We start from the raw sequence: 15,736 nt of genomic DNA on the forward strand, positions 1-15,736 counted from the left end.
GCTGAATCATTGCGACTCAAGACACTGCAGAAAATACACTTCAAATTTATGTTCAACTACAGTACTCCACATTACTCATTAGGAAATCAAGACTTCACAGTATCATCATTACATTACTCAGTGACTTAAGCCACCTCCCTCTTCCCCAGTTCAGAATACAATTTTGGCCTGCTATTACACACTTGCCCAAAAACTGTGAAAGAAGCCACCTGAAGTACAGCAGTACCTAGTCCCCCACTCTGTTTTTTTCAGAAGCTGTATATCCAGCAGCCTGAAGAAACAAAGGATCTGCAAACAGGAAGTTATTTGTTTCAGCAACAACATTATCAAATACTGTAGGTAAACCCAACATCTTTCATTGCATTTGAAGCAAACAGCAAAGAAAAGAAAGGACAACTGTCCATGTTTATGATTTCTGTAGAACAGATGGTAAAGACTCTTTACTTATATATGTAATGTCTAGCCACATAGAGTTGAAAACTGTGCCCACTTCATGGTCAGGTGATTTTTCTTTTACTTAGTGATCAATCTCACATGGGAGATGAAATATATTTAAATGAAAAACCAGCATTTGCAGATTCCTTTCAATCCACCCCAATTCTCTTAACTTTTGGGAGCTAAAAACTTTACATCTGGCTTCCTCTTGACAATGACACAGGTTTTCTTTAAAACTCTAAAGCATTTCAAGTATTTCTTTCAACATGTTCTTATGCTGTGGTCCAGCCTTGAGTCATTTGAAATGATTGTAAAGCATTAGAGTTGAAACTTGGAAGTATCCTGAGTGATGTTTGATTTTTATATGCCTGTTCTGTCTTCAAGGCATAATGCAGAAAGCAGCATAAAAAGTAAGAGCAAGAGGAGGAAATACCACTGTGTCCGGGAAAACAGCTATGACCTCATTAGAAAGCAATTCACATAAACAAACACTTGAGAAATATTTCAAGTTTATGCAGCTCAAGCTGTTAGTTTAAAAACCTCCTCAAAAAGGAAAAGTGCCAACAAAACTCAAAAGGCCTTTAATCCATTTGCTTCTGGCTTCACTGTTTTGATTGCAGCTCTCCAGATTTTTACTGATTCCTCCACACCCGAACAGTAGAGATTAATTTCTGCCTTATTGGAAGTTGAAAAATCAACCCCCACTAATTATCATTATTTTTAATATCCAAACAAGAGTATGCAAGTAACTTCCAATCCTGTAAGGAACAGCATGTTTCATTCCTATAATGAAAACCACTGTAGAATTTCACTATGTGTGCTTTTTTACTGTCCAGCCTTACGTTAAGTGTATATATTCAGACTAAACTATAGACCTAAGCCTATGCATCCAGCTACGAGACAAGGATTACTTTTGCTAGAACCATCTGTAAGATTCTAGTCTTGAGACTGAGTCAAGGCAAAACAAGCATTTAAACAAAGAACTCAAGCTTTAGATACTGCAGCTGGAAGCCTGATGAAAGAGTGAGCAAGATACAGTGAAATTATTATAATGCATTTCTTCCACCACCATGGAAGGAATCTTTGAGATTCCATCTTTCCATCTTTCAGATGCTGAAAGATCTTTCAGTTCCCCATTTTTGGTTTATTTTTGTTTGTTTGGTTGGATTTTTAAGTTTTGTTTTGTTTTTTTTATTCTAAAGAGCCAATTTTATTGCCTTATTGATCTAAGTATGACAGTCACCAAGGGATAAAAGAACATAAACTTAACGTTAAATAAATGCATCTTTTCCTAAATTCAAGAATTCATTGTTCTGCCAAAAAAGAGAAAACTACAGGTAAAAGTCTTCAAGCTTAGAATGTGTCACAAAGGAATTAAAATTGCCAAAACTTCATAGCACAAAGCAGTTAAACATATCTGAGACTCCAAATCCTGTTTGTGATGCAGACTACCACAACAAAGCAATGGGCATGAGAGACAGGCCATAGCTTTGTGAACATAAATTCAATGTCTGCTAGCTCTCAGATAACCCAGTAATACAAGATCAATCCAGCCTTAGCACTGACACACAATTGCCCACCTGTGAAAGAAGCCAGGACAGAGGGGATGATCCCAGAAAGATACAGGGTTTTTTCTGGCAGTGGAAGAACAAATGACATCTCTGCTTCTATACAAAGTCAAGCATGACTACGATGGACTTGATTTGGCATTAAGGTTCCTGACACAGAATTAAAAGAAAAATAGTTCTAACACAAATTTAGCTCTACAGATCCCATGGCTATGGCCTTTCTGTCATGGGTTGAGAGCCCAAAAAGGTGGCACTAAACCCCACAGCCTCACACAACACAAACAGTGATCATTTCTCAAACCTTTATAACCAATCTTAACTGCAAAGGGACACAATCTGTTTTACCAAATTAGTTTTCAAAGGTATTTTACCTTCTACACGCAGATCTAATGAAATACACACTAGTTCTATGGGCTGAACTACTCCAAAGTAAAACTTCTGTTATTGAGATTTCTGTAGCTTCCTAATACTTAGGGTTTTCTTTAATTAGACACACAGAACAGCTCAGAAGCACATGCAAGTTTGGCAAACCTTCATCCCTTGCTAGGCAGCAGTTCTGCACAGTTACACCAAGCCCATAAGATGCTTCAGGGCATCAGCTCTCTGCAGGCAAGTTTGGGCATTTTCTTTTGTAGTATCAGAAATTCCAGCTCTCCCAATCCAGAAGAAAGATTCAAAACAATTTTTTGTTGTTTAAAGGATTAAAAGGTTCGTGACTCCAGGACTTCAGATTTGCCTTCAGTATAAAGAAGTATTTGTACCAGAGCCTTGGAAGCAACTCTGGTAAGTGCTGTGAACTTTCTATTAAATGAAAAGGAAGGAAACCAATAAATTTGAATCCTGTGTCTGTATAAAGAGAAGACAGAAAAGCTTTCCATTTTTCAAAAGCTGAACTGATGGAGCATTTAAAAAGACAAGGTTACATGTCATTGGAATTGGCCCATAACAATGTTATAGGACAACTGTATGCTGATGCCTCCTTGCAAGGATATAAAAAACAAGCTAGGTAGAAAAATACGTGGATTCTGACTCTTCAGGCAGCACTGCTTAGTTTCCCTAAGCAGTGTATTTCTTATTATTGCAGCAAATTCCCTATTAACACAATTACAGGACTATTCTGGAAGTCCTTTGGTCCTGCATATTCTAAAAAGGTCATCCAGAAACAGAGAAACCAGAATTAAAATACAACTGTAACTATTATTTGCAAATGAATGCATTTATCCATGCAATTACTTAAAAATACTTTCACAGCTTAAAGGAATGAAACACTATTTTGTGGCAACTGCAGTCTGTAGAAGAGATTAAAAGGTACTAGGGATGCTGAGAAAACCCGAATTCAGCTATATCTGATACATCCCTGTCTTAATATTTTCATTAAAACCACCAGAAATGGAGGAAATGCAACCTCACTATTAAACAATTACACAGTTTTATCTGCTGTAACAGAGTAAAAATCATGGAAGGGTAATAAAGGTTAGACAGAAACAGCAAACAAATAGAAAAGGAAGTTTCCCCTAAGCTTCATTACATTTCTCATCTTTGAGGTCTCATGTTCTACAGTTTTTTTTTTTTTCTGTCCTCCAGACTATAAATTTCTTGCTAAGAGGACTCAGCCTCAGGGCACCTCAGGGTGTCCCCGCCTACATCATCTCTTGCAAATAAAATGTATAATAAATAATAATAAAATGTATACCTTTCATTCAATTTTAATTTTTCTCCATCAGTTCATGTTTTATAAGTGTTTAACTGTTTCTGTGACTTTATACAAGACTGTCCCCTCCTTCTTTCTCCTAACTCTTTCTAGAAAGTAAGCAGTGCTGCTTTTCAACATCCTGCAGTCCTACTACAGGAAAATACCAGGACAACAAAGGAGGAGCTGGGGCCACAGAGGGTGGTGGCTATGCTCTAAAACTCCCAGACAGTGACAGATTTTTCTTGATGAAATTGTGAAACAAACCTTGGAAGCAAGACATGCTCTTCAAAATAGAGGAATGTGTTTAAATCCCAGTGGTCTCTGTCAGTCCATCACAGGAGAAAATACATGTTGTGATCAGGTTAGCCATAGGCATGTTAATAGGGCACAGACATCTGAAACAGTACCACTAATAGGTACTGACACAGCCCACCATGCATTGCCAGGACATTTGTGAGAGGCCTCTAGTGCATGAGAGAAGTTAAGAACTGCAGTGGGAAAAAAAAATAAAAAAAATCTCCAAACTAGTAACAACACAAGGCTGTGGTCTGCCATTATAACAGGTCTTCCATGCTTTGAGAAAAATACTGAATTCTAACCTTGTCCTCCAATGTATTGGCAACTTTGTTCAAGTTTAAAATCCAGCAGCATCTGAGCCAGAACATTACTAAAGGTATTAGTCTACTAAGACAATTCACTTTGGCAAAAAACATTAATATTTCACCAAAGTAAACACTAGAAGTATATACTTAATTTTTTTTAAAAAAAACTTTTAAACCCAGGCAGAACTGCACCATTTGGCATCTAACATTCTTTCTACATGTGATATCATTTCAAAGAATATATACAGAGTTTTGTGTTTGTTTCATTAACTAACATGAAATAAGTGAAATAGATTTTGTCTTTTTTAATTTAAAAAATAACTTTGTTTTAAAACTCAGTCTCTACTTCCAGTTGAACAATCTTCCCACTCCTAGTGAACCACTGTAGAGTTTTGAATCTGGTTTCACATCCAGTTTTGGTCCTGATAATCCCCCCATCTTTTTTATCAATTTATCTACAGACAATTTTTACCAGGAATTTTGGGTTGCCCAGCCTTCAGTCTTCTGTCTCCTTTTCTCTCCTGCTTTAAATGTAACTGGTAATGACTCACATTGTTTCACAAACTTTTCCCTATTTCACTAGGGCAAGTATAATGAAGGTTCAGAGGATCTAAAACAGTTGACTTGGTTTGGCAGACTGACCAACTTTTTCATTATACCAGACCAAATTCTCATAGAGCTGTGACTGGTGATCAGCCATGATTTTCAAATACCTTTCAGATGTTCTGACTGAATTAAAAACCATAAACCCCAAAACCAAACCTCAGCCCACAACAACTAAATCCCTCTACCTTTTTGGTATCAGGTTATTTTCCTCTAATGTTCATCTTATTACGCACCAAAGAATTTGTTACCTTTTTGCACCTCACAAGCTGCATTTTGCATCTTACTTTTTAAGCAGCTGCCTATTTGAAGTCCACCACAAAAATCTGTGGTTTTGGACGGCCAAAGAGAAATATGCAGCACTGTTCAATTAGTATTAGTATTATTTACTGCTCTGCTCTGAGACAGATTGTTACCTTGGTCAAATCCTTATTTCTTCAGAGCATGTATAAAGTGAGGTCAATGAAAGTGCAATAAAGACTGCCAACATTAATGCAATAAATAATGGGAACTCCATGGTAGATTCTGTCTGTGAGGTACTTCACTTGGATTTCATTCCTCCTTCAAAGGTGAATATTTTCCTTGCTGACCCTATATTCCCCATCAAATCCTTTTAGTATTCATTGATGCTCCCTTTAGAAACAAGCCATTCTTATTTATTTTAGAAATAGTGGAATGACCTTTATCCTTTTCTGCACCATGAGATTAATAATGGAACTGCAATTGCTGTGAGGAGCAAGTGAACCAACAGGTGACAAAAAGTGTGATTAAAGAAAATTTTTAATCTCTCTTCCAGTGCAGTACCACTATAGAGATGCAAGTGTGAAAAAAGGCGAAAGGCACAGAGGAAAAAGAAATGCCTACTTTATGTCAGTTTATCATCTCAAATGAGGAAAAAAATGCATAGAAACAGTTCTAAAATACTGATTATGAGTCACATCAAGTGGTCTTACTGATGTAGGAGGTCACTTCTGTACTACTACACAATTATCAGTACAGCTTAAACCAGCAGTAAAGGGTCAAAGTCCTCAGTCCTGGGGAAGGTGTGATTTGATCTTCCCAGGATCAATGCCAGTTATTTTCATGCATCCATCAGGTAGTCCCACTTCCACTGGGTAGGGCAATGAAGGTTCACACCTCAACCCCCACGGAAAATGGGCTGGGACTCCACAGCTATCCTTGGCAGATCTGGACTCTGTAATCACAGCTCACACACAGCCATGGCACAAGGCAGCCTGGTCCCCCAACCTTGAACCATGCTGACAGATTGATGAGGACCACTCACACACGTAATATATCATATTTCACAAACCAATCGGCAATATTTTTGAAGTAGCAGTTGTTTTCAAGGAAACTTACTGAGAAGTGAAAGCCCTGACTGACAGAAGACAGCGGCTGCAGGATGCCTGGTAATTGCTTTCTCAAATTTCCAAGGCACAGCTCACAGTCAGTATGTGCTTTGAGTGCAACTTGCATTCAAGAGATCCATGCATCAATACCTAATTAGAGAACAGGCAAGTTTGGATACTTTCTCTTGTTTCCTGGCACTTGAACTCTTGCTGCACATGCAGCTTTTAATCTCTTTAGACTCACTTGTTGATGCTTGTAATTTAATGCCGAATCAATTTTCTTTTCTTACAAGCTCCCCCATGAGTAAAAGCAGCACACCAGGATTAGCAGACAAAAGTCCTGGTGAATAATATATTTTGTATGGATCAGAAGAAACTAGCTTCTGTAAAATGCAGGATTTTTTGGAAGGCTGCATATCTTGGGGATCTCTCACTCTCCAAATAACTATCACATACTATCTAGTATTCTCTAGATGAAAAGCAGTTTTCAGGTAAGTGGAAGTGGGGAAACTTCACAGCAGTTGGCAGAGTCTGCCTTTAAACAAAGCAATACTGACTCTCACTTTCCCTGAAACAGGGCAGCAGAACCACACAACAGACAAAACCTCTTCATTCAGTTTCATAAAGTAAGATGAAATTATTTGCTACAGATTTCCCATGTTGCCTTATTTCCTTTATACTGACTTCACCCTTCTCAGAAATGAGTACATTTGACTATGGATGTAGCTCTTCCCTGAAAACTTTACTACTGAACATCACTGTGCAAATCTCTGATTCCCATATGCATAAAGCAGTGATGTACTTAGTTGCAGCGGTTATACCTCTAGTGATCCTATTTTATGTATTTAAATAGTTTTAAATTTAGCAATTCATACTTCTGTCTCCTTCAGGCTAAAACTGTGTTGCATGCACGAACTAGGGCTTGCTCTGATGGCCATCAAGAATACAAGATTAGGAGAAACAGCCAGCCAGCCATCTAAGCATAGATGACTGACAAATCATATCTCTATTGCATTTTAAATCACTGTTTGCCAACGCTACAGTTGCAAGGTTTAAGTTACAAATTAAACATAAAGACCTTTCTCCTGGCAAGGAAAAAGGAGCAAAAAGAAATAACATGTTGCAGCCATCTTTGTAGTAATTTTCGATATCCAAGGGCCAGTCAGGGTATGCTCAGGGATGGCTCACATACTCATCCTCGGTAAATCATGACAAGGAACTTGATCACATCAAAAGGGAGCTTTAGATTGATTCCTACCACCACTTAAAAACACAGAATGATTTTACTTACAAAGATGCTTCCCTTCAAAATAAAGGAATCAATGCATGCCTTAAAATTGACCTTTACAATTGACTGACCTTTGGAACACATTCTAATGACAGTAAGCATTAACTGTAACAACAAAATCTATTAAATACAGCAGTGCTTTAAAAAGCACAACTTTATGTCTCTAGTTAGTGTAACAGCTTTATGCAACATGCTCTGTTATCTGCATACATTCAGTATGTCTAAACTATCACACAGAACTATTGTAATCTGTCTGCAATACAGGTTTTTTTTTTCTTCTCATCAATAAGAAAGTTGTTCTCAGGACCTCCTAAATTTTTTTGTATTAAAAAAAAAGAAAAAAAAAAGTTTGACCTATGCAAAGATTGGATAATTACAGGCAGTAGCAACTTAACAACAAGCTCCAATTAAATGAAAATACCAGGATCATTTTCCAAGCAGGAATAAATGTTATTTTGGTGATTTATAATGTCTATATAGTTATAGAATAAACTATGAGAAGCAGCAGATTGCATATGATGTGAAGCATAAGGATGCACCCAATATCAATCTGAAGCAAGAAAATAAAGACTAGTGTATTGACTTCATGCTGTATTTATAATCAAATAAAAACACTGCCATTACAATCTGCAAAAGAAGCGATTACTGCAGAAGTTTCTTTTGCCACAGATTAATATGTTTTTCTTAGACCAGCTAACCAAAAGCTATATTGAGACAGTGTGCCTCAGTAGCAAAGATAACCACACAAAATCTACATATATATTGTAGAGTTTCTACATCAGTTTTATATTAAATCCAGAAAAAACACGTGCAAAAGAACAATGGATCTGTCCCCAAACTGCTGACAAACAACAAAGAGAACTTACTGCAGATTCTCTCCATGATGTGTATTTTGCAGCCATTATTAACTATCCCCTCAACACTGGCCACTGTTATTCTACAACTACAGCAGAGCTCTTTCCTACATAGTAAAGCCAACCTGGCCAAGCTGTGAACATATAATTCTGCATCTATCACATTAGCACAAAATTACAATAAATACTGCAGAAGTCTGACCTGCTTTAACACTCTGATCATTATTAGGGTTACCTAAACATATAAACTGGATTTTTTGCATACACTAATTTGTAATGGATACCCTTATATTAAGGTAATTATGATCAGCATTCTTCCTGACTGCTCCCACCTGCTGCAAAAGAAATTATTAAATTTTTAATTATTTAATTCATTAGATGTTACAATAGCTGGAAAACTGTACTAATGTATGTACATTTCTTTTTTATTCCATCCTCTTGCTTGTTTTCAAAGGTTTTCAAACACAGACATAACTAAAGAAACTTGTTGGTAATACTGATTCAACAACTTCCCCAGTCACCATCTATAAACTCAATAAATTGCATTTGATTAAAACACATGCTTTAAAAAGGCATCTAATCCTAATTGGAAAGGATAAGGAATTCAGCATCCTCCCAGCAGTTTGTGCCAACAGCTAGCCACCCTTACTGCTGAGAACAGCTTGTCCTAGATCTTACAGATTTGACTCTTCTTACTTGGAAGGCATTTTTTTTTTTTTTAATCAAGCAAAGAAATTGATCTAAGCCTATAACTGTAAGATATTTACTCCATCTGTTACTGATATCAATTGTATCTCCTCTGCACTTGTTAGTATTTCAAAATACCATCAAACCCAGAACTGGATATTGAATTCAATTATCAGTTTCACTGAGAACATTTCCTCCTCCTCTTCATTTTAAACTGACAAAAATAATGGTATGGATTTATTATACACATACACACACGTACCAGTTTGTCATTGCATTAAACATTTATCTAGAAGCTCCTGTCAGAATTACTTTTCTAGGAAGTTAGAAGTTTAGAGGGCTTATTTGTAGTAGTTGCCCTGAAATAATAATAATAAAAAAACCTAAACATGCTGAAATGCATTTGAAAAAAATTGAAAATTTGAAAAAAAATTATAAAATTATAAAGCAATGTCATGTTTTACAGCTATTCTGTCTTCTCTACTGCCACACAATACAAATGTCACACACTCATGTGTAGTTTCATGATTGCTCACAGACTGTTATTAAAATTATTTATCATCTTCAGGTTTATAACTATTTCTTCTTTCCAAAATGGAGCATCATTAATAACTGCACCTGGAACTTTGAATGAAGCGCTTTAAAATCACATCATACAGCATTAGTTTCTAAAATTTGTTTGCAGCATTAAGTAATGTGATGACAAATGTGATTTTCTAAAAAAAAAGTAATCAATTTTTCTGACCAGTTTTCTCAGGATTATTTTCTTTTTTAAAAGAGTAACTTATTAAAGATAATTTTGATACTGGCCTGGAATAGATGAATATATTTTTAAGGACATATATAAGACAAACTTAAAAACCTTGATTTTTCTCCAATCTGCCCTTTCTGCTTCCCTCTGTGGCACCCCTTTTCCTTCAAAAACTCCTATTTCTTCTTCCAATTTACTCTGTAGTCATAGGCTACTAAGCTATGGAAAGCCTGAGGGGCAAGAAGGAATCTTGATCCAAAAACAGCTTGGTACTTTGGAGCGAGCTACAGTGCACAACGAGGCAGTGCCCAGGGCAACAGTGCTAAAGACAGTCCGAATTCACTGTTACCAATGAAAAATGAATTTAACTTCTACTTGGAAATAGGACACGATAACGCCACAAAAAAATAAAAAAAAAAAAAGCAGGCAATTTAAACAGCTCCATCTCACACCTGCTACAATGTAAGTACTGCAACAGTTTTATCAGCAGCACCCACAAATAACATGCAGGCTGAAAAGAAGCAATTAGCAATTAGACTTTGTATCAGAAATTGCCTCTATACTTCTTGCTCAAACTACAAAGTAAATCCTGAATTAAACATTGCATTGAGGTGTCTCAGGTAAATCAGATACAGAAATGATACTTAACAGAATGAAACAAATATGAAACAAAGAAACATGAGTATTACTTTAGTGTACATAAACAAAAAGTAGTTAAGTTGCATTTATGCAAGCTTAGCCAAATAGTAAAAGAATTCCTCCAAAAGCTAAAGAATCAGTAACTCTTCCTGATAAAAATGCTTTTATTTATATGGGAAAACTTATTTTTTAAATACAATATCCCATTATATGTGCTATTATTTTTTCAATCAGCATTTGTGCATTTAAGGTATTGCTATGTGTAAAATAACACAGACCCTCTCCTGAAGAAATCTCTCTCCATTTGCAATGACAATTCTAAATGTTTATAAATGTTTGTTTCAAACATTTGATACACATACCACTAAACAAGATCAAATATTGCTGGATAAATATTCATTAATAAATACTGTGATAGCTTTGTAATTTTTAATGGTCAGAAATTATCATGCAATCCTTCAAGAGTATTTTCCCCCTTACCAGCAGTCAAATATTGTTTCTTTGCAATTCACTGCATACACACAATAAATACACTGTATAGAGCATACAGCTCTATATACAGAACAGTCCTCAGATAAGAGTCACTTGCATGACAGATTTAAGGTTTTTTAGGTGTTTTCTAAACATTTAGACTGGAAAGCAAAGAATGATAATAAATATATTCCTACACAGTCTTATAATTTCTAAAGGTTGTACACCCGTGTTAAAAATTACTTTGCATTTGATTCTTAAAGCAAACCCCATAATCTGACCACCATGCTTTCACTGACAGTGCTGCCACAAGCAGCTGTGATGGTTAACAAAAATATCACTTCCAGAAGGCCTCTAGTGTTTGCTATTGGCAAAAGACTACATGAAAGACATGCAGTGAGAATCTTGCTAAAACCTTAATTCCCTGAGTCACAGAGAAAAACGCTTCAGAAACTAAAGCTGCATTACAACTTCAAAATTGTCAGCATCTTCATCCAAACTTCCAGTTCCATCCTGCTGAATGAAATTCAAGAAAACCAATTCTCTTAGACCTCGATAACATAATGAAAAATAACCAAATGCCCAGCATCCCCCAGAGAGACATAAACCCCTCCTCTTCAGGTGCTAGGGGAAGTTTCACCTACCATTGACGCATTCGAAGACATCACAGCACTTGCCAGGCGTTCCATCTCCACGTGAGACTATCTGGGGCACGGAGCCTGCCTCGCACATGGGGAAACCACAGAGACCAGTGAGACACTCGCACCTGAAACCAAAGAACAGCCAGGAAAACGCCCATCAATGAAGGAAGCTACATACAAGGTGAAAGAATAAGCAAGAGGCAAATATAAAGTCAGAGCACAAGTTAGAGCTTTGGCATATTTGTGTCTTAGAATAATTTTTTAACTCAACAAGCAAGATATTTTATCAACCTGAAGTTCTCTTTTTACCCATCCAAACTCTGTTGGCTGTCAAGCAAACAAAAAAGTGGTAGCGTGTGACGCCAATAGTGCTCTTGTGCTCTGCGTAAAAATTTAATAACTGTAATAACTCTGCTCTCCAGACTTGCAAAATAAATCTTCTTCTCCAATTCTGTCATGAATAATCAAAACTGATGAAACACTAATAACAGAAGTTGCATTTACTCATCAGAAGAGTGTTCCCACATTAGGAAACCACATTATATCCTCTGTAATCTTGGGAAAAATTAAAGAGAAAGGAAGACCAGATTAATTAAATCTAAGCTGAATGAAATTAATTGGAAGTTCTCTTTTGGGGTTGATAGTGATGCAGTTTGCAGAGAGGGAAACCAATTACATGTGATGCCAAATAGTGTGGGAAGCTAGATACATTAAATACTGTGGTTATTTTTGGATCATTCTAAAAGGACTACTTTCTCCACGTAAGTAGTATTTATCTGCTTATATAGGAAAACAGCCTAACTTACTGAGAGATATAAAATGTGGATAAAAACTAGTAATGTTTGCTTCCAGATTCTTTGCTTTATGATTAACACGACAGTTTAAAAGTCAAACTCTTAAGACTTTTGATAAGTTTACATTTAACAGAGTTCTTGCCGGGAACAATGGGCACATTATAGGGATAATCAGCAATGATTCTATAATCAAAGATCCTGTAACTAAAGAAATAAGAGCTCTATTTGTTAATAACTATTTCAAATATTTTAAGTATTCCAAGATAATCCCCACATTAAACAACCCATTAGTAAAAAGCAGCATCAGCACTTAATGCATTGGCATATTCTTTATGCTGAAAAAGCAATAAGTTTGGTTCTTGTTTGCCACGCATGTCTCATTAATTGCCCAACAGTCATTTCATCTCAGATCAGCATCAAATGAATGAGGACCTCTCAAAAGACCTCTCAACCTCTCAACAGACAGGTTTTTAATATCTCTGCCTTTAACCTCATCAGTGTTAGATAAAATTATTATATTCTTCAGTGTAAGGTATTAGTCAAAAGGACCTTTGAAAGAAATACAAGTCAAGGAATCTCACATAACCTCTACAAAACTATTTGACGAGGATTATTAAAATACGGCATTACAGAAGTATGTTACTGTAAAGAGATGAAGTCCATTTCATGAATAAAGTTAAGTATGTCAAGATAAAGTGAAGCAATTTAACTTTATGTGCACATATATGCTACAGTATAGTAACAACTTCAAAGCAGTTATTTGAAGGTTTCATGGTTTTTCTTTCTTTGTTGGTTTGGCTGGGGTTTCTTTGCTTGGTGGGTTTTTTGTTTGTTTGTTTTTTTAATAATACTATGCTTCCCACAACAGTAAAGGATAACGGACTAAACAAAAAGTAAGTAAAAAATCTAAGTTTTATTTATCCCACCTTTGCTTGTGACTTTTTCTTCTCAATTTATTTGTAAATACAAAGACAGAGAGAACCCAATTATTTTCTTTATTGTGTGTTGTTTGTCATCACAGATACAGAAGGAAGAAAAGACATTCTGGCTTCTACTACATGTGATCAAAAAATCCAAAGGACTTTTGACAGCAGTTTCCCTTTAATATGACTTTATAAATAATTTTACAGTATTACTAATATCTCTCACTTTTACTGTACCAATAGTACAGGAAGATGGGGGTTAGGTGGGAGAAGAAAAAAATATGACCTCTAGTAATCAATAAAAAAGAAAAATTAGCAGTCTCAGATTCATGGAATTTCTACCTTAACCCATGTAGCAGTTTTAACCTTAACCCATGTTTTGAAAGATGCTTTTCCTATCTGAGATGAAACCCAGAAATAACGACCTACGTATTACTAATAAAAAAGAAAAAAAAATCTTTTAAAAAATTCATATCAGAAAAAAAGTGCAAACACAATCTGAAAATGGTATTAAAAGCCTAAATAAAAATTGAAGTTTCACTTCAATAGCTCTATATTCAACAGCCTGATGACTTCTGGGAAAATAGGTAGATCAAACTTCCTGAAAATTCAAAGAAGATAGCACACTTTAGGGAAATAGTTGTAGACAATGATTTTCCAAGTTTCATGAGCTGAAATTAACACTCTTAGTTCTACTGCCTTCACAATAAACTTTCTCAGAAGTATCTTCTTTCTTTTTGTCTCACATTCCTTGTAACTCATAGAACTGCAATATTAAATGATTAGGTTAATAACTTGTACTTTCTCCCTCTTTTTTTTTTCCAGTCAGCAGTTTTTAAAAAAAACAAACAACCTAAAACACAAAACTGAACCAAAAGAAACTATGAATCACCATTTTAAATAACTTAAGATAGGACAATCTTCCATAAAAGGCATGAAAGAGATATTTAAAAGATTGGTGGGAGCTAACATTATTTTTTGCAGAAAAGACTCCCTCTTATTCAGAGTAATGAAAGTTTTGCATACTCACAGTACAAGCAAACAAAACCTCAACACTCCAAAATTTTATAAATTGACTTCCCATTTTGTTAAAACATAATCCATGCATAGGAGAATGTCAAAGCAGAAAATGATCTCAGATGGACTTTTAAATAGCCTGCATTCTTTTCAGCCAGCTCTGCTAGGAAAACCTTTGACCACTGTCCAGGCTATTAGCATGGAAAACATTGTTTTGGAGACAGAAGTCTGTCAGAAAGAAACCCAAGGAATTCTGGTAGTTGAGCATGACTGTCATGCTGCCAAAACAACATCTGGAAATTCAGAATAAGTGATCCCATTCTCAGCAAGACAGCAAGATGAGCTTTATAGAACTAGATTTGTCCGAAGTGCCTTTTGCAGCAGAGGGATGGACGAAGAGAAGTTGCAGCCCAGGTCTGTGCTCTGCCACAGGCAGTATCCACCTGTGTATGTCTTGCCCCGGTAATGGAGCACTAGGCTTCAGGAAGTTCAGCAGGTCAGTTTGAGTAAAGCCTGTTGACAGTGGCCATGGTTCCCCTCAGGCTCATTTCTCTAAAATTCAGCTGCTCAGACTGCTGTGCAGTGAGGCACCATGCTGGTCCTGAGCTGCTCCCCCATCACTGCAGCTTGCCTAAAGAAAACAGTCACAGCAGAAGTTGCTACAAGGAAACCTACCCCGAGAGAACGCTGCACTGTAGGGCACCTTCTCCTTTCACATGGCCTGCAGTGACACCACTGCAACATCAAATGGCATTGTGGCATCCAAAAGTTCTAGCATCAAAGGAGGGAGGGCAGCACTTGAGGTTCTGGGAAGTTGGCACCCAGTATCTGCCCCTGACACACCTTATTAGCAAAGGCTGCAAGGAAACAAGCCTCTGGCATGTTGTTCCCATGACAGCACTCAAGCCAAGCCAAGAACACGTCCTTTTAACAAGGAAGAGCAGTCCTGCACCGGGGTACAACGTTACCTTGCAAGAGGGCCCAGAAAGACACAGAGAAGAATCAAACAGTAATGCAAGAGCCTTTATGGCAGCTGAAAAGGTGTTGCCATGGCCTGGAAGGAACCAGGATTCCCAAGCAAGAGGTTTGCTCCACTAAAATTTTGCAAATACAGAATCAACCTGACTGACAAAAGGAATTATCTCCAGTTCTTCAGGCTAAAAAAACAAATAAAAAACCAAAAACTACCACCCCAAGAAAAGCCCAACAACAGTAATCCTAGAAATATCAACAACTGAGCAAGGCAAACTTCAGTACATAAAAAAGCAGAAATGAGATGGTGTACATTAACCAATGCTTTATATAATGAGGAAGGTGACTCCTTCAGTAATAGAAATGGCCTGATTTTTAAAATCAGTTGGTAAGTTTTTCAGAAGATAAGTTGATTGACAGTTTAGTTTATGTTTGACATGTGTTGGTAG

General features: G+C 36.5%; 1 protein-coding gene across 1 annotated transcript in view; it reads right to left on the reverse strand.

Moving 5' to 3' along the window:
• Positions 1 to 15,736, reverse strand: part of CRIM1 (cysteine rich transmembrane BMP regulator 1) — a 171,102-nt gene that overhangs the window by 55,250 nt on the left and 100,116 nt on the right. Inside the window, exon 5 of the mRNA XM_062489193.1 lies at positions 11,585 to 11,706. Within this exon, the coding sequence (XP_062345177.1) occupies positions 11,585 to 11,706 (122 nt within the window). The remainder of the gene's footprint in view (positions 1 to 11,584; positions 11,707 to 15,736) is intronic.

This window comes from Cinclus cinclus, chromosome 3, assembly GCF_963662255.1.
Source record: "Cinclus cinclus chromosome 3, bCinCin1.1, whole genome shotgun sequence".
Taxonomy (NCBI): domain Eukaryota; kingdom Metazoa; phylum Chordata; class Aves; order Passeriformes; family Cinclidae; genus Cinclus; species Cinclus cinclus.